Genomic DNA, 20,668 nt, shown 5'->3' with positions numbered 1-20,668 from the left:
AAGTGGACACAAAAAAACTAAATCCGAACTTGATGAAACTTTATCAACCACTATTGTATTAGTATGTGTTTTAACTACTTTTTATTTGGCGAAAATGTGCCTTTTTGCCACATAAGAAAGTCCTGTTTATGCGTTGAAAATCACCGCATAAACGTGGTCGATTTCGTTTATGCGGCGATGCTGTTATGCGTCGTTACACGGCTGTAAGCTAACGTGACGAGACACTCTCGAGTCCGCCAAGTATGGCAACACACTTTCGGTAATAACGAGCCTTGGAGAGGTTTAAATATATTTAACATGCTAGTGTTCAACTTTTGCTATCTTAAGAAAAAGGAAAAGACTGCAGCACTGTGATTTTTTTTTTTCAATTTCTTTACATGAAATTAATGCATGTATTTATTTAACAGAAAATTGGAAAAATCATCCAATGGTATTGGCCCAAACATGAGTGCGACAACCAAGTTTAATTACTTCATCGTATCTTCAGTCAACACTTTCTTTATGTTCCGATACAGAAAGACTCCTTCGGTGGCTTTAAGTATAAATACTCGAGTTTCTTGGCGGGTAAAAATCAATAGAGTTGGCAATTTTTCTTTGACAGATATTTAATTAAGCCCCGTTCTTATAACTATAAAACAATGTTGATTAGCTTATCACATCGAATCACATGTTATATGACGAGGTATTGTTTGAGTACAAACGATACATTATACAGCGTGAACAGTCGCTTAAATTGGCACGGTTTATGAGGAGTAGCATTTAAAGTTACAGACTTGATTATATCCTATGTATTTCTTTAAAAGGTTTACCGAAATTAATTAAAATGTATATAACTGAAAAAGATAAAAACAATACTAAGTCAAAAAGGGAATAAAACAGAAGTAAGTTAAAATTTATGGATATATAGAATATATATAAAGCATGAGTGTTATACCAACATTTATTTTAATATTCATGTAGTGAAGTGGGTTTTTTTAACTAATAACAGATTTATTTACTTAAACAGTAAACTTTAAGCTCCTCCTTTAATGGGAGATAATAATTCAATCCAATATTTGTTCTGTAAACATTCTTATTAATATTGACTTTAATGACTACAAAAATGGAAATTATGAAGCAATTGACATCATTCAACCACTCCGGGTTTCACTTTCTGAGCTTGCATTTTATGAATATCTTAAAAGTTATGGAAATAGTTAGGGTAAGAAAAAGAAATACAGTAAGAATTATAGCCATGTTTCAGTTTTCTTACGATAAAAAAAGAGTTTCAAATCACATTTTAGGAATGTACTTTTAATTGCTACCGTCAAAGTAAACAATAAAGCGGAGTAAAAATCTTGTTCGGTTGCAAAATCACTCAAATGTTATCAACCTGGGTTAAATGTCTTAACATTCTGGAAAGGAAAATGATCAGGGTTAGGGAAGGGGAAATCCTTGGGGCATACAACGTATGGGCTTGTCTCTGTAGTTTTCATTGTACCATTGATATAGCAGTGGTGGTTGACATCAATGAACTATGCAATACTGCACCGACTTAGCAGGTAATCTATTTTCACGATTCATTAAGGGCATACACAACGGTATGTGCATCACTGTCACGGCCACTTAGCACCGACTTAATCGTTATTCTAAATCCAGGAGTCATAAAGACCATTTTAATTATCCCGAAGGACCAGAGAAACATAATAAGGAGCCATTTTAAAGACTCCACACATTATTAAACACTAGCCGTAACTGAAAGTTAATACATTCTGAAAGGAAGGACCAGAACTCCCTTCATTTGGCGTACGCGAGCGTCCATTATGAATGAGAATTTCCCTTTGTAAATCAAGCCTCCATTTTTAATTGTAAAAATGAAAATATATAGATAAAACCCTTCTTTAAATCAACTTCATATTTGAATGTCTAACTTTTACTTCTTATAAAAAGCGAAGTATTCCAAAATGTTAAGAAGTATTCATAAACACTTGTTTATAACATATAAAAAACTACATACCGCCTATTGATAAGTGGTATCGTACGAGAAAGTCAGTGAGTGGGACATATTTGTTCGCCCGGGTTCACAGGTGTTATCATAGCTGCCCGGATTATATCAGCGGTCTTGACTCGGTGATGCTCTTCTTTCAAGATAAGATAGGCATTGATTAAATCTGAATTTTCTATTTCATGTCGTCAATTAACTTCTTTCATTCTGTGTATGAGGCTATCTTAAAAAAATATTTTGGATTTGAATACAAAGCAAGTTTATTTATTTTATTTTCAGGAATGGTTTGAATTTTTGGATATATTCCTAATGAGCATTGAAACTTGAAATTCTTTGCCATAGTACATATCCAAAGAGTATAAAGATCATTGTTAAAATTGATTATGACACGTACCATTATCGGTTTTATGCTATTTTTCTCTGCGAAAATATCGTTAATTACGGAAACTTTTTAATTGAAAAGATTACAACAATTATCAAAAGTTTTGAATTACAACCAATAACAAATATATTACCCTGAGAAGCGTGTTGATTTGAAGTATTTGATCGGATACAGATTGATATATCGCTCGTATATATATTTATGTTTTTATTTTATTTTGCAAGTCGAGTTTGATTCAAGTGGCCTATAAAGGAAATGTGCTTGAATAAGGAAATCGATGTCTTTGATCCCGAGAACAATGGCTCATATAAATCATGGACTTAATTATTTGAATTGTGTGCTTTCTCATTTCAGAATAGCCCATAATTGACGAGAAGTCGCGGAGTTAACATCAGCTAAATGGATTAACTATCAGTTGAAGTGTGTTTGCGTTATAGGGAAAAAATGGTGTATAATTAATGTCTTAAATATCTGGATGGCCACGGATCTGCCTGTGATACAGTTTCGTAAGCATGCGTATGGCGATCAAAATGTCCGGTCCGCCGTTACCGCCTCGAGCCATGACGAGTCTCTGCCAAATGTGACCGCCAGTAATTCTAAGAGAAACAGCGATGGTCAAGTACTTCAGGTGAAATTCGACCCTGATGTCAAAATAGCAGATTTTTCTGGTACTGTGTCCACGTCGAAGGAACTAGTTCAAACAGGCCATGGGGTTCCACGTATTAAAGGGCTTGTGCAGGGCATTGACCCAATGCTCCATGTTGACCACAACCATTATGAACAGTGGGCGCGCATCAAGGGCCGTCGTGCGCCAAACAGCTCGCTCCTCCGAGGCATACAGGCATTGAAGGCCCGAATGAAGCGAGATGGTATAGAGCAAGAGAGATTAGAGTCTGGACAAGGCCAGGCTAGGGAGCTACACATAAATACACTGAACAGAAATAGTTTATTGACACGAGACAAGCTGATAGATGACGCGGCAAAAGTTAAACGGGAAAAGTCGATTACGCATTTGCCCCGATCACAAATAGAGCCGCGAAGTCCTCTTAAAACAAATGCTCATGTTATTGATTCTGATGTATTTAAGGACTTAAATCTTGATTTAGAAAAGTGTGCAGATGACAAATATGACAGAATGCCACAGAGAGAGATCTTAAAGCCGCGTTATGGAATGGCAAGAATACGCGATAGATGTGCACTTCCGGTATCAGTTTATCAGCCAATTAGTATCGGTGACCATGTTTTTCTTATAAATGAACCAATCAACTACAGTGAATATATTAGAATTAAATCAAAGACAGATGTTCGAATGAAGAAAGACAGCAGATCATCTCAGGAACGTCCCAGATATAGCGAAGAACCGAACCAAGACGGGAGTTATCAAATGGAAGTTAATATAGATCCTGTAGAGAGGGCAAACACATTTACTTCCGGTGCTCATATAACGAAAGGGAAGCGCGTACCTGTTGTTGTCTCTAGTGCAGAGCTTTTTGATTTTTCTCAACTTTCGGATATACAAAATTCCATAGAAACCAAGTATTTTGAAAGGAGTCGAACGGATATTTCTTTGAATGGTAGAAGTGGCCGTTCTGTTAAACTTGTTCCTAATGTAAGACGTTTAAAGGGAGGAAGTTTAAAAACCTCTGCTTAAACAATGTTTCTTTAAAGCGTTTGTTGTTAGAAAGAATGGTGTTGCATTTATTTGATATTTTTAATAAACCTGTCTAACGAATGTGTAACATTTTCAACGATATTTTAGGTTTCCTCAACATAAATTGCAAGAATACATGAGTGTGCTTACATGAATGGTGTACGGGTTGGTGTTACATTGAACTAGTTGATGAACATTAGCCACATCGGCAATGTTAATCCCTAGCAGCGTGTTTTTAACAAACTGTATTTGGCTGGGTTGTTTCGCACAAAGGCAGACTTTCGGTGTTCTTTGCATCCGCTTCCTCATTTGTTTTGTAGTTGTCTCAAACCTCCGTTGTGCTCAACGCAACCCTGATGGGACAAACCGTTCATTAATATATAGTTTTTTTCTGCCTTAAAAAGTTTGGAGATACTGGGTTAACCAAGTTTCATGAACAGTTGATGCAAAGAATTGTTCATATTATTATTATTAAAAGTAGGGATGCAAACGAATATTCGATCGAACGTTTGGTATTCGAATGTCAAATAGTTTTATTAAACTTTGCATGAATCGTATAACAGATCCTAAACTAGCGATTTAACGTTTATGCTAATGTAACGCTAATTTGTAGTATTAAAATGACAGCGCTTAGGTTGTGTGAGTCCAACGGCGTAGTCATTCCTAAGGGGAGCAACCGTTTTTTTATTGAAAAGTTTGCATTGTGAACAAAAATAATATAATTTAAGAGTTAATATACATGTATGCGAAAAAAATGTTAAGATAATTACAATAAAAGTAAAACAGGCCTGAAATTGTCAAGACCTGTCACCTGTTACCTTTCCATGTAAATGTAGTGAAAATAGCATCTTTTGGGGAAAGAAACAAGGGTAATAACTATGTTTATAATCATTTTGGTAATACATATTATTTTCAAATGTGACTAGGATTAGAGATGAAACGGTCAGACCTACTGGTCAGATTTGGCCAATAACCTAACAATGCCGATCTTATAGCCATTTCAGTTTTAAATGTAATTAAAATTGTAAAACAATTGAATGTGCCAAAGAGTAAACAAGGTTAAATATGGCATTTTTTTATAAATCACACTTAACTCTTGACCTTCTAATCCTATTTGGCCTTTAATTTTACCGAGAACACATGGTCATGCATATTCATTAAATAATTATGCATAGAATTGATGGATAGATGAAGCTTCTAGAGTGTAAACAATTAATAAATATTACAAACCACTGAGGGTCATATGACATTATAAGGACCGGCCAGTCAGCCCCACAGTGGCTTGATGACAAAGGCTCATTAAAGTCACAATAAATAATTTCAACTAGCCAAAATTATATTTTATACATACTTGAACATGTATATCACCAAAATAATACATTGCCATAAACATAAAACGAGATTTGTCAAAATTCAAAAATACCCTATACTGTAATATGAAACAAGTGAAGATGTTCGCCCGGCGAAAATGTTAACAAAGACCAATTCTCGTCGAAAATTATAACTTCTTCGTAAGCTACAAACAAAATACCTGGCTCATAGATGCAGTGGCCCGTTATATATACACGTTAAAACCGGTATTTTTGTCGAGAGAAACAGTATACGACGAAAATGCTTCAAAATGCGAATTATCACAAGTGCTAGCCAGACATTGTTCTGTCAAAATGCCTTGGTACCCAGCTCTCCTTTATCGATTAGCGAAAGCGGCCGAAGGGCGGGAACCACCGGAACACTCAACGGTTTTCCGATGGTTCCCGTCCTTCGGCCGCTGAAATTGTTTATTGTGACTTTAATGAGCCTTTGTCATCTAGCCACTGTGGTCAGCCCCCGGAGGTGTATAGTAACGCCTCGGTCCATTCACCTTCGGGGGCTGACTGGCCGGTTCTTATAATGACATATGGCCCGAAGTGGTGTGTTATATTTCTTATATTATACCGAACACTTTTTTTACCACTTGATAATTTTAAAGTGCCTTTGATGCGTTGTATTAAACAAATCTAATATTTTTTTCTTGCGAAAAAATGTCGTTGTGAAAATTACAAGCAACACTAAACAGTTTAATGACGTCAGCGGTCCATATTATTTTTGGCGAGGTCCGGACCGGCCAAAAACATGATATGGACCGCTGACGTCATAAAAACTGGATTTTTATTAAAATACATTAATATACAGACCGATCAACTTTATATACACAAAGAAGGGACACATGTATGTACTGTAAGGTATAATATTGTTAAATATGGCTTGTTTATAAATCAATGAAACTTGGTTGGATCTTATTGTCATACATGGCATATTAAATATGATTGGATTGGTGATTAAATTTTTTATAAACTTAAGGAACGTAACATATAGCTCTTGACTTACTGGCCCGTAATTGAACTTTGCGATATCATATGGTCATACATATTTTTAAATATGATAAAGATTGGAGAATAAATTAATGTGCTAGAAAGGTAACAATGTTAGATATGACATTTGTATAAATCAAGGGCAATAACTCTATACCACCTAGTCATATTAAGCCCATATTCGAACATGGCCGAGGTATTATGGTCATATAAATAGTATTATGTGATTGGCGAAAACGTGCTAGAGTGGCAACACTATTCAATATAGTTTTTTTATAAACTAAGGTAAATAACTCTTGACCTTCTCATTAGATGTGGACCATGATCGAACTTGACCAAGACATTGTTCTTACTAAATACATTTAGGACTTGTTTAGACATGTGGATGCTTGAGGGATAACGAACGACGGACGGATGATGGACAAAAGACGATCATCGACGGACGGATCACAAAAGCGTACCTTTGACCACTCAGTGGTGCGGTGAGTTAAAAAAGTAAAGTTACATTGTGCGTGTTATAGAAATAATCGGATATTGCAGTGGATGCAGTAAATCGACCAACGTGCTGCAAGAAGATATTAGGTTCATAGTTTATTGGCAGAAGCAAAATATAAACCCATGACTATTGTAAACATGGTAATGGCGTCATTGCAAAATAACAAAAAAGAATAATGTCATATTCTAATTATATAATTGACATACATACATTTAAAACAGTTAAATTTCCAGGTTAGAAATTCTAAATTTAACTTCAGATTCGATATAATTTTTCAACAACTACATTGAACAGTTTCCTTGTTGAGATGGTTAAAAAGAAATACTTTAACATGTTCATAGTAAGCCAGGCCAGTATCGACTTTTGTTAAGCTCACAACAAAACATAAGTTAATCCTCATCTTAGATCATGTTTAAAAAACAACACTTACATTTTCCATCGACTCTTTCGATTCCTATACCTATATTTACTATACATGTCAGTTATCAGCCGAAAATATGTCAAAACATGTAATATTTTCCTTAAACTATCTTCTTTGAAATGCACTTAGTTTTTTAAAAGAAATAAATGTTCTTAAGGCTTAAGATTACAGTACAGTGACATTTTTGGCTTATCACAAAAGAAACAATCTACTCATATATAAACAGGACATGTATTCTACATGACACATGTACGAAGAAATTTCATAGTCGCATCATAGTTTTGTTTATTTTATTCATTCAGCCAAGATGATCAGCAATTGAGTAGATTCGGTGTACCCATTATGAGCTATTGCAATTTTCACGATTTTTTAAACAAAATTTGAAAGACCTTTCCAAACACATTTCAAACCAAGGAACTCTGCCAAGTTCCCAATTAACACCACAGCTTATACAATGTCCTGGATAATTACAGTAAATACCAAGACAATTGAAGTTATTGACAATATTGTTGATATACAATGGTGTTCTCTTTCAAGTGTTTATGTTCAGGTCCTTCTGCAAGAACGGCCATAGCTTCGACGTATAACAATAACATCAAATATATTTATCATATAAGCCAAACCAAAATGCATTTCTATGTTTCCAACTTAATAAGCAAAAGCATATGTCATCTAGATGGCCAAAAATAGAACATCACGGTTTATATCAAAACGCTCAACTTCCTCATTTATAATGTGGTTAATATCTGCAAAAATTTGCTCTGGATGATTTTTTAAAATCTTTCCGGGGAACATAAAAATGTGATTTGCTCTTTGTGAACGAAATATCTCCAAAATTCTTTAGGTCTATTTCGCTTCAGATATTTAAACTCGTTATATTACAATTGTATTTAAAGCTCTACGTTGCTTTAACCTAGTAGTTTTATGCAATCCTCCTCAATTTCCACAATCCTATCTATACCACTGTGTGAATTACTTTATACACTGCATTTTTGTAAAAGCTCTTACCAATTCTACATCCTTATCATGTAGCAGAATCAATTAATGTACATTTTCAAAATATAGCTATTTTAAAACGGGACCGCAAACTCAGACATATTATCAGTACAAGTATTTAATTATATATATATATATATATATATATATATATATATATATATATATATATATATATATATATATATATATATATATATATATATATATATATATATATATATATATATATATATATATAACATTTATATCATGTTGTTAATCACTATTTTGAACAAAATTGTTGAAATTTATATTTATGCGAAAAGCTACAGAAACAAGCTCAGTAGCAAAAAGTTTAAACATAAACCCGGTTTAATGGCACTAAGGGTAAACGCCAAAGACATAGAAAATAAAATCACAAACAAGAAACATGGAAGAACAGCACAAAACTCCACAAACCGCAGAGTACATACATACTATATATATATATATATAAAACTAGGTATGTTTATCAAGTATTGTTAGGTACCGCCTTGGAACGGTCAGGAAAATGTAAATTTACTGGGGGTTTAAACCAGTTTATGTGCACAAACCTCACTCTTATCCCAACAATCCTTAATAAAGATAAAACTCAAAAGGTAAATCTTATTAAATTCAAGCATTATCGTTATTAACTTAATTATTATCCATTTACTTTTAGACAATGCCTAGTACATGAAACTGAGTGGCTGTAAATGGCCTTCCTATTTACAATTTTCATATGAAAAACAAGACGTATATGGAATAAAGCATATAGTAATTGTATCATGTGAAGTTTCAACAATTGAAATACCTTCCTTTATGCCATTGCGAATATAAATGACAATACCACTAATGAATACTAGATAGTAAATTTGTATTTGAGATATATCAATTTGTATTCAATTGTAATCAAAGTTCTTATTTTAAATAAGTTCTTCTTTTTTGTAGTAAGCTTGTTTGAAGACTACTCAATGGGATTTGATTATCACTTAACATATGTTTTAAGTTATACTGAGCACGTGAAGGTTCTTGCATTGTGTGCAAGTTCACATCTTGTCCAATCAAACGTAACATCAATATAAAACAAAACAAATATTAGTAAAGTTAACTTTGGGAATATGGATCACAGAATTATAGTAATAAATTTGAATTGTGTACAGATATATTGTCATTAATCAATTTAAGATTTCACTCTCTTACTTTAACTCGTTTGCCGGGGGCATAATTTGGAAACAAATAAAACGGTAATGTTTTTAATTTTACACGAACCCCGATTGCCATTAATTATGTTTTCGTTTTTATACAATAAAGAATAATAATAAATAGTAGTAAAATATTTATCACAGCAAGAACAAAGATTTGGTAAAAATGCCTTTAGGAGTTATGTTTTTTCTACAACACAAAATATCACATGGTTATTTACTGAAGCTTCAAGTTTCATATTTCCATCCAAAAACGTTTCATTCTGTAATGAAATGTAAATCCATTGGCTAAACATTTTATTTAAATGGAGACAATATGGAACCAGTATGCTACAGAGTAATGGTTCTTGTAATGCGCATGCGTCAGACATAAATGCCATTAATAATTATTTTTAAAATTCCATTCACTTTTTTTCAATATACTACTCGCATTCTGCTAAAGCATTTTTTCTAATCAAGGAAGGCAATCTAGTAGCATTGAGTCGATGCTTATGTTTCGTACGATTCTTTTCAATCATTTTCAAATACTGTTAAAATGAATTGATTCACTGTATTTCAATACGTTATCAAAGGGCCATAAATCAAACAATATCTAATTTTGAGTTAGAAAACATGCCAATATAGCATAGCGTTACTGTGACATAGCGTTACTGTGAGCAACCTCCTAAGGTTTGAAGGTGGTTTCTTTAACAAATTTAAAGTTATCAAGAAAAACATACACAAAGGTGGCGGGAAGAGACGGACAGAGAGGCGAAAAGTAGGGTCCTAATATTATTTTTATATATTTACTTTTCAATAGTTTATTGACGTTTGGCATCACACTTACACTCACGACTCTGTGTACCATTGCAAATGAAAAATCAAAGAAAAAAAAAGAGGATGATAATCTAGGTCGGGGCTCTCCTTTGGAACATAACCAGAACAGAAGTGACGCGTACAGAGCCTGATCGCCATCCATTGAGCCATGGCTGTCCCACTCTCTTCTCCCGGGCCTTAGTACCTCGATAAATAAATGAGGGTTAATTTCCACCTTTCGACTTCTAATTTTTTCTTTAAACTACATTTAGGGTGCGTTGAACCATAATGTCCGTGCACACCATGAACACTTTATCACCTCCTCCTCATTAGTGGACACCAACCGCCACGATAGCCTAGTTGTAGAGCTTTCTCTTCGTATGCAGAAGAACTCTGTTTTAAAAAAAAGAAAAAAAAAGTGGTAGAAGTAGCTCTCTTGCCTGGCGTTCGGTATAAGGAGGGTAATACTTCCTACAAAACGGGTTCTGGTTTAAACCCAGGAAAGTACGGTGCTTTACACGCATTCAAACAAATATTGAAAGTTTCAATATGTTTTGAATATGACTTGAATATAAGAGATGCGTTTCATTGATGTATACTGTAAACTTGTGGCTGTAGAAAAAAAATGAGCCTAGTAGGCATATGTTTTCCGATTGTTCGTGCATTAATAAAACGCATAATGCTCAATTCCAATAATGTAATCGTTGTCTTTACAATAATTTCTCATGGCCGGAATCTATCCCGTTCTTTCGTCATTTATTGTTTGTAAATAAGCCTGTAGTTTCGTTTGGAAATCGTTGTCGTATGATTCAAAATGACGGCGTTCATTAGATTTAAACGATTCTTATAAAGTAAAACATGGTCTCACTGTGCGCGTTGCAGATATGGCTTAACTGAAAGTACACCAGCACTCATTGCTGATTACTTAAGGAAACACAAACAATGTAAAAACTGGTACTATTATACCACAGGGATCTATCTTAGGCCCCGTCCTGTTAAACATTCTTAAAATTGATATCTTTATACATAAAAGCAATCTTGATTATGCAGACGACAATACCATGTCATACAGTGACACAGGCATTCATAAAGTTGTACATACTTTTAAGTATGATAGTAATACATTAGTTGGAAGGGAAGTAACCGCTGTATAGAGGTTATGCTCTGTGTCCAGCTGTGTCAGATAGTAAGACTGTCCTGTGGTTTTATAATCTATTATTATCTTACCTAAAATATTTCATTCGTCAAGTACAATTTATGCATAGCTAATGTCATTCAATCTTAATATGAATGTGATGATGATCTATTACTTCATTATTTTTATTTCTATTTATTTATCCATTTAATTTTATGCTTTAAAAATGCACTTTGTACTAAATCTTAAGTAACAAACAGTGCACTACCTATTCGTATTGTGTAATATTAAAATATCATGTCGGTGAAAACATAGCTTAATTAATATGCTTATTGTACTACACTTTACCCGACAATAAATAAATATCTTGTATATAAGGGAAGTAACCGCTGTGTAGAGTTTATGCTCCGGGCTGCATGCTCTGTGTTCAAGCGTTAATAAAGCAGTTGTGTCCCATTAGGAAGTGCTCGTTCCCAGAATTCCCGTTGCCAGCGCCGCCATTGCGAAGCGGAAGACGCATATTTTGTTTTTTAGAACAAAGAATCGATTCAAGATTTCTACGTTCCAAATACCCCCTTCCTGTTAATTCAAAAGGCCGTTCTTTAAGAAAAAGCTTTCACGATGAGCGTTGCTAGCGCCGAAAGAAAGTCGAAAAAGAAGGGTGGTGGACTCTCTGGTCTTCTTCGAAAAGAGAAAGAACCAGTGACTGAAGAAGAATTGTTGCGAAAGGAAGTTATAACACCAGATGATGTTCATCGTCTGTCAGGTTCAATGGAAAGTATGTTGAAGACAAATGCTTTGATTTAAAGTCATAAGTTAACAAGAAGAATATGTCCTTAAATAATGAAAATCTTTGTGTATTTTAAGGTGAAATGTATTTTTAAGTTAATTTCTTACTCGCTGGTTAAAATTAACAAAATCCTGGATTATTTTTTTCGAAAATCAAAACCAGCCGCAAGAATACCTGTTAAAAAGTTTGGGCATATAAGACTGGCCAGACCTGACCTACTCGCATAAAAAGAATTTACTGTGCCGGTCTTGAAATGGTTCTTAAAATGTTTTATTTACAAATTTCACTTAATTTATATTACACTTTATAACAAAATACATGTTTTTCATATTATAATACACCTTCCAGACCTTTTATAACTATATTCTTTTTTTGGACCTGTACGGAGATTTTCCTTGGTCTGGAAAGCGTCCGGTCTGGCAAGTCTTTCATACCCAACTGCTGAAAAGGAGTAAAATGCAATTTACCTTGACTCCTTTTAACTTTCAAGTATAGGAGTTCAACTTCATATGATAAACAATGGTCAGTGGTAAACAATTGTCCAAGTACAGACTGAAATCTAATCGCCTTTTGCATAGAGTAATAAGGCCACATTTCAGTGGTCTACAGTCTACAGTGCTAATGGGGTTGTTAGTCTAACAAGACGTGTTATACGGGATTCTTCCAATCCCTAACGTCTAAACGGGAATGTGCAAAAAACGGGGTTGTTTTAAAAATATTGAAATTGTTTTAAGTGAAGTATTTTATAGTTGAAATTGATCATCAAGAGTTAAATTCATATTTTACCATGTAAGTGAAATGTTATCTTGTACTAAACAAGCATTTAATGCATTAAAACAAGTTGTTTACCTTTCCAATAAAACGAAAGTTGACTGACTCAGATAACAATTATGCAAAGGGGAACAACTCGATACAATCGTAATAACTCGGCCTCCTCCGACAAAGCTTCGAGATAGACCTCGTTATACAATCGTAACAACTCGGCCATGGCCGAAATGTTCCGAGCGATTTAAAACTGTGCCCTGAAGCCTTGCAGGTGCCCTTCATGTATATATCGTTATGTTTTGACAGAATGAAAAGAAGAAAAGCCGTCAAACTCATAATTATAAGTTGGATGTTTTTTTGTGTGCGTACGGAACTAATATAAAATAACATTATCTGGTAATAATCCTGATCGGAACAACTACCCACTTTTGATACTAAACAATTTGTACGTGAAGGATTTGCCATATCAAAAATCTAAAAAAAATCCGTCAACGTACAATTATTTGGACTAATGGGGTTGTATGCTTCTTAATTTTTGAAACAATACCTATAATGGTTAGCGTATTAGACTCTAGATATAGTCTTATTAATTAGCTTAAATTTTTGGATTCTTATTTAGTTTTACTACTTTATATGGAGGTTTATTTCCTAATTTTTATGAGTTTATGCTGTTGATTTAGTGAAATTTGAGTCTATTATTTGTAAGAACTGAATTCTGCAACCCATCATTGTACTGTGTAATAAGGTAATTGGCTACTTTGACATCAGTGCAATTAGCAGGAGATGCACAGCAGGGGGATTTTCATGCAAAACATTCCTTAAACTAGGCCTTTAACAGGCAAAAGAGCATGAATTAAGTCTTTTTTGGGAAAACAGTTATACAAAAGATAAGTGACAGTTATCATTTCAAAAAGTAAAATTGCATTGTATTTTTTTATCTGTTCCAGACTACCTATGTCCTCCAGAAGCAAACATCTATGGCATTGACTTTACTCGTTTTAAACTGCGAGACATGGATAGTCAGACTGTCCTGTTTGAAGTTGCCAAACCACCTGTGCCTGGTATTCAGATCTTTATTGCTATTAATGTTTTCTTTTTTATTAGTCATCAATCATTTGTCAGTCATATTCACAAGGTGTTTTGTACAATTACCCATATTTTTCTCTGATTACTTCTTATTCCAAGAGATTATCAATTATAACCAAAGAATGTCCAGATATGTATGATTATAATAATGCCTAAAATTAATTAGTTTCTGGTTTCCCAACTGCCAAATGATTTTACCCCTATTTATTCGGAAATGCGCCTTTTTTAATAATTATATTTCCTAGACATTTTTGTAATTTAATGGTATAATTTAAATAATGATGAAAATTCAGCGTTACCTCGGTGCAAAGTCTTATATATATATATAAAATATTTGTCTATGTCTGGTATATCAGTGATGATTTCCTCCTGCAGAGGGTGGTGAGGAGTTTGATTCAGATGACATGGACCCGAATGCTGGCAGATTTGTCCGCTATCAGTTTACTCCAGAGTTTCTCAAGCTGAAGACTGTTGGTGCAACGTAAGTATATTAATTTTGATATACAAAATGCACAATCAAAAAATTGCTTGAACTGGCTTGTTACAGAAAAGGTTTGTACAATTCTCGCCTGCACTTTAACAGTGTTTCAAATATATATATATGTGCTTTACATGTAACACTTGTATCCCTCCCCAGGTCATGGAAACAGTTTGAGATATAGCCTTATGCAAACAGAAACGAACATAAATGAGATTAATTGTACATAATTCATTGGTCTCTGCTCAATGGAAAAGATCATAGCTTTCATATGGTTCAGAACTCTGCAATCCTGTAGAAATATATTTGTTCATGAATTTGGTGTCCATGCTGTATCAATGATCTGCTTAAAATTCATAACTTACGATCGCAAGTGCTTTCCTGTCCCAATTTCTTTCAATATTGATCATTATTGGGAACATTATTTGGAACATTGAAAATATTATTGTATCTACATGTTAATTGTTACAGTGTGGAGTTTGTTGTTGGGGAGCAGCCAGTGAACAAGTTCAGGATGATTGAGAAACATTACTTCAAGGACAAAATGCTGAAGTGTTTTGACTTCGAGTTTGGCTTCTGTATACCCCATAGCAGAAACACCGTGGAACACATATACGAATTCCCACAACTAGATGCTGATGAAAGTAAGCCAGTGTTAACAAGTTCATGTTTGCTGCATACTTAAGTGTACTTGGGAAAATCGATATTTTTACAAAAACTCATGGATTTATTCTGGCATAAATTAGTGTTGAATATATTTGCTTTCTCAAATTTTGATTTAGAAAAAGTAACTTTGATTTGAAAACACAAGCCAGTGTCAGAACGCAATAGTTGTGAAGTAAAGAAATACCTGTGCAACCTGTTTTCAAATTCAATAATAAGCCAAAATTTAGAAATATTTTAGTCAAACATTATTTATACTATTGAAAACAGAATTAACTGTATAGATATTAAATGTAACAACCTGTTGTTTTTTTTAATTTTTCAGTCCGGGAGATGATAGAAAGTCCATATGAGACCCGATCTGACAGTTTTTATTTTGTTGAAGACAAGCTGATCATGCATAATAAAGCTGACTATGCATACAATGGAGGCACTTGAGCCATCTGTGAATACAAACTCACTTTATAGTTTGAATTATGGGTTATATGTGTAATAGTGATCATATGCGTGTGAACTATTGAATGTTGCATTCCACAGATCAGAATTTCTTAGCAAGAAATTAAAATATAGTAATTCTGCCACATTTAGCATGTTTGTGTCAAAAGGCAAGACATTTTAATTAAATCAGAACAGGTTTCTTGCATCAGTTGAACTGATGTTTTTATCATATGAACATTTATAGTATGGTGTTGTTGAATGCATGTATTTATAAAGTATACTCATTTATTTGTCTCAGAAATTCATGGTTTTTAATGCTCATCATTTTTAGACCATGTTTATTTCTGCTGTCCTGAAAAACAAAAAGTAGTCACAAACTGAATGAAAAAAGTCAATTTGCTCCACAAGTAACTGCATTTTGCATGTTTAGCAAGGTCTGGTTATTTGTGTCAGTCTGTTAAAATAAACTTGACATTCCTAATGACTGAGGTGTTAAGCATTGTCTAGCAAGTGGTTTTCAGTACTTCTTGTTGTAGTTTTACAAATTGATGTCAGGGACCATTCATTATGAACATTCCTTGGAGTATATTGATCCTTCTAGAGGATGAGCATATTTATAGATTTGCAAACTTTTGATCCTATATAGGTGAGGGGGGAAGTTTATTGCACAAGTTTTAATGTTGTTGTTTTTTTCTTTTCCTATGGTCATTGTTATTTAGAAACATTCACTCTTGTTGGTACATGTTGAACAGTGTTAAAGGGCTTTGGAGTAGTTGTCGACAAATACCCAAAGTGTTTTCATATTGTGTGAATTACATTTAAATATATTCTTCACAATGAAAGCTCAGCAAATAGTTTGTATTTTGTGCCATTCTTATTTAGTGGTGTAATATAAAGATGTTCTGTTCATATAACCAACTGTTGTATTCTTCATTGAATGCTCCTACATTAAATCCATGACATTGAGATATTTTGAATGTATATATACTGTTTTCAAAAAAATCAGACTCAATATTTACAATAAAATGAATGTCTTAACAAGTCAGCTAGTTCAGATTTTTAAATGTTGTCAGAATCTTTCTAAATGAAAATCCAGCATAATCAAGGGGGCTTTGCATTGTTTGAAATATATTATGTTAATTCCCAATTATAGATATTTTGTCTATATTTTCACAAATCTAAGGGCCCTGGCACCATACGCAAAAAGGTGGAAAAGAACACTATATTTACTTTATATGAGGAACTAATGAATCAGCTGTGATAAAAAAATGTTTTTTGATGTGCACCAGAATATTAAATGTAGAATTTATATTTTTATCCATCATTTGCATGTAATCACCTTTTGAATGATTTCACAATGTAAATTTTGAGGAATGAAGCATTGAGAATCAATTTCGTATATCTGGTATGTAGTAAAGTCCGATACATAAACATAATGTTATTGCTGCCTAGTCTGTCTATACAAGTGTGTATTATTTTTGTATCTCAAAGGGATTGTGCGTAGATAATAATAATGTTAAAGATATGACCAAATAATGTTACGGGTACAACCTTGCTTTTTTCAATTCAATTTTTATTCAATTTATTATATAAAAAAATCCATAAACACGACCCTTTTACTAATACCAATAACACATTTGGGTGACCACACATCAAGGTTAAGGCTGAAGCTATGTGGTCAATGGTTCTGTAAAGCATTGAACTAGCTAACTTTAAACTGAATGCTTTTAAAATGCAAACAACAAAAGCCTAAATTAGACCACTATTAAGCTTTATTGTATATAAAGATTTTGTGTGTATACTTTAAAAGGTAATTTGCATTTTAATATGTTGTTATTTCTTAATTATGAATTTTGCTGTTTTGTATCTTTCCCATCTTTAAAAATGGAGTGAAATCAGCAATTCATAGCAAATATTTGTGTGTGCTTAAAACTACAGTACATATTTTACCACAACTAAGAGTTAACAATTCTGCTTGCATGTAAATTTTATTTCCTACCTTACTTACGAGATTTACAAACCTCCACTTACTTTGTGGGTTGTGATTTGATTTCATGTGTGCCTTCATTGTTGTCCTGTAACCATTGTACGTTCCTTGTTTGTGATTATGTTTTGTAAGCAAACTGTGTAAGCTATCACAGTTTATTGTTGTCCAGAGTATGTAATATTATAAGATAATGCTTTAATGATGTATACAAAAATCCTATTATATCCATTGCATAAATAATTTTAAATACACTGTTTTGGTAGGATTTTGTAATATTTTTAACAGCATTTTGATAACAATTTATGAACCAAAAACATTAACTACTTATCTCATATTGCGTAGTTAAAGTTTTGAAAATACTAGCATTTATGTGCAAATTAAAAAAAACATATCATGATGTGTAAAATGCTTCACTTCTTAATATGATGCATGATTTCTGTTGATACATGAATGTGCATTGAATAAACAAATGTATGTAAGGTACATGTATTTCTGCAAATTATGAACGCTTAAAGGCATTCATGATTAATCGGGTCAGACAACTAAGAAAAAATTATTTTGTAAAATTTGAACACATTTCAATGTCTATATATTTGACCAAAAAGCACTCTTATTTTGCCATAAAAGCATAAGTAACGATATTAAAAATTTGAATTATTTTAGGCTTGGATTTGCAAATACTATTGCAAATTATTATCTGCCAGCTGCTGTATAGTGTCCATTCATGAAATTCAGTTAAATAACTAGATTTCATGGAGAAAGGTTGCATACAATCTTTGAATGAGTCCCTTTTTAAAGCATTTATGTCCTGGACACACAAGCTGATTCTTTGGCAAAACAAAATATATAAATTTAAAAATTCAACAATGACCACATTTGAATGACTGTAATGAATGTATGTGTTGTGAATGGCCATCCAAATGGTATGACAGTGAAATTGGAACCTTCTTGTTCCGTCTATGATATATATTGTGTTGCAATATGTTTGAACTGACTGTTTGCATTTTTGTTAAACATGATACTAAGTGATGGTTAAAAATTACTTGTATGGATTTACCAATGTAAAGGGGTCTGGCCATGTATTTGATTATGTCTACCCATTTATTTGGTTAATGCATACTAAAACCAGCTTAGTTTTTTGAAATTATATTTTCTCTACTGACCCAGCTCTTTAAAAGTAACTGTTTCACCTGTTTGAAATCAGTAACGGCTGACTGCTGATGTACTGAAATAAAAGAAGTGGAGATTTGAAAAGAATTGCTGTCCCATTGGATAGAATATGATTTCAAACACTAGTTATCAATGTCCTTTTTCAAATCATTTTGTGTCTTTAAACACTTATTCCAAATGATCATCAGATGTTTAGTTTTTGTTCTGATTTGTCTCCACCAATGTGATTTATTTACACATTCTAAAACAGCATTTTTGTTTTAATATATGAAATTGTTTATTTAGTTGTTCACATAGACATAGTCAATTTTAAGAAAGTTGCATAAATTAACAATGAACTACGCTGACTGCCTGTGTAAAAGGATGCTGACTCTGACTAGTTGAATAATTGATATGTGTTAATATTGAATGAATTTGCTATGTGCATTCGATGAACAACTAGACAAGTCTTGATAGTAGTTTTTGGTTGTTAATTTAAAATATATTCCTTGTTTTGGTGGGTAGTATTATGTCTTTATTTTGAGCAAGATGTTTTTACTGTTCCAGTCTTCATTTCCATCAACAAGAGTAATGCACTAGTGATTTCCTCTTCAAACAATAAACAAAAAAAGAATATAGAAAACGTTTAATGTATTTATTGTTAAACTCTTATTCACATGTCTTGCTCATTATGTTTCATGTATTTTGTTTTGGATAAAATTGTACATTACTAAAAGAGCTTTGTTGTTATCAGCAAAATCATATCGAGTTCAGAGATTAGTACAAGATGCAAACACGATGTCAACTGCCTGCCTTTCCTCTATTGATAAAGCAGGATGCCACAAGTCCACGATTAACACAGCTCGCCGTTCACCAAATGCAAACCTTTTTTGTGCTGAGAGAGCATCTTTCTTACTGTCTAAAAGACCATCATTACATGACTCTTGATCTTCTTCTTCGCCAAAGTGAGATACTGAATGGAGGAACGAATCATCAAACACCAAGCATTTTCCTTTTTTCCAGTTTAATGTGTGATCACCTACAGTTAACTGGCATTCTGGTGACACATTATTTAAACCTGCAAAATAAAAGGATATGTAGTGAAGTTCACCTTTCAAACGTTCCAGGACATATCGAACACAAAATTAAGCTAAGTATGTGAGGGCCAGCGAAGAAGTTTGTAAACATTTGAAAGATTTAAAATTTCTCATATTAAAGATACCAGCAGCAACATAAATCATGTCATTGCCTTTTTCAAAATTGCAACAAAATGATTATAATGATCAATTCATGTCAAATTCTTCTTACTTTACCTCAGTTACAGAAACTGTAGCACACTTGTTTTACACACAGGGGGAAAGGTGTGTTGTTATGCACAACCCCTATGGCAGTCCCTTCTTTTTGAATTTTACAGAATAAAAAAAATGCAGAATAAACATCATAAATGATATTGTTTGTGATTTAGTACTAATTAGAGTTCCTCCATCGTTATTTTAAAGTCTAGGAATAATTTTGTCTTGATGTTAATAGGAAGGGGGTTCGGATATTGCCATAGGGGTGAGGCATAATACGGGAGCGAGACAAATTGGCCCCTTACCAAATCGGCCTACAACCAAATCGGCCCCTAAGACGTTTCGGCCCTGCCATTTCGTCCCCTTAATTAAAATGACTCGAGACGTTTCGGCCCCTTAATAATTTTCAACAGAGACATTTCGGCCCCTTAATTTTTTTTATTTTGAATACGCTCAGTATCGATACAATATCGATACAGAGTGCTGGCGATACGTATCGATACACAAGCCGAGCGTATCGATATGAAAATACGTGTTCGGCAAAAACGTTTACTGTCCCATTATTCGATAAATAATTAGCAGTACAGAAACAGCCGATCAGTAA

The 20,668-nt window shown here is 33.4% G+C and overlaps 2 protein-coding genes across 5 annotated transcripts; both read left to right on the top strand.

The window, feature by feature from the left end:
- The first annotated feature begins 733 nt into the window (after positions 1-733).
- Positions 734-4,092, top strand: LOC128232657 (uncharacterized). 4 transcript variants are annotated; one of them, XM_052946345.1, is made up of 2 exons: positions 734-881; positions 2,721-4,092. In XM_052946345.1, the coding sequence occupies exon 2, from the start codon at positions 2,842-2,844 to the stop codon at positions 4,015-4,017; it is 1,176 nt and encodes a 391-aa protein (XP_052802305.1). In that variant the 5' UTR covers positions 734-881; positions 2,721-2,841; the 3' UTR covers positions 4,018-4,092. The 4 variants fall into 4 exon arrangements, with proteins under 4 accessions (XP_052802305.1, XP_052802307.1, XP_052802306.1 ...); XM_052946347.1 differs by lacking the exon at positions 734-881 and adding an exon at positions 2,083-2,109; XM_052946346.1 differs by lacking the exon at positions 734-881 and adding an exon at positions 2,099-2,238.
- A 7,797-nt stretch (positions 4,093-11,889) lies between these two features.
- On the top strand, positions 11,890-19,508 carry LOC128231986 (protein unc-119 homolog B-like). Its single transcript, XM_052945302.1, has 5 exons — positions 11,890-12,194; positions 13,919-14,032; positions 14,433-14,538; positions 15,007-15,179; positions 15,524-19,508. The coding sequence occupies exons 1-5, from the start codon at positions 12,038-12,040 to the stop codon at positions 15,634-15,636; spliced, it is 663 nt and encodes a 220-aa protein (XP_052801262.1). The 5' UTR covers positions 11,890-12,037; the 3' UTR covers positions 15,637-19,508.
- Positions 19,509-20,668: the final 1,160 nt, after the last annotated feature.

The sequence above is a fragment of the Mya arenaria genome, chromosome 4, assembly GCF_026914265.1.
Source record: "Mya arenaria isolate MELC-2E11 chromosome 4, ASM2691426v1".
NCBI classification, from domain to species: Eukaryota; Metazoa; Mollusca; class Bivalvia; order Myida; family Myidae; genus Mya; species Mya arenaria.
Note: the sequence above shows the minus strand (reverse complement) of the source record. Positions and strands in the feature narration are given on the sequence as shown.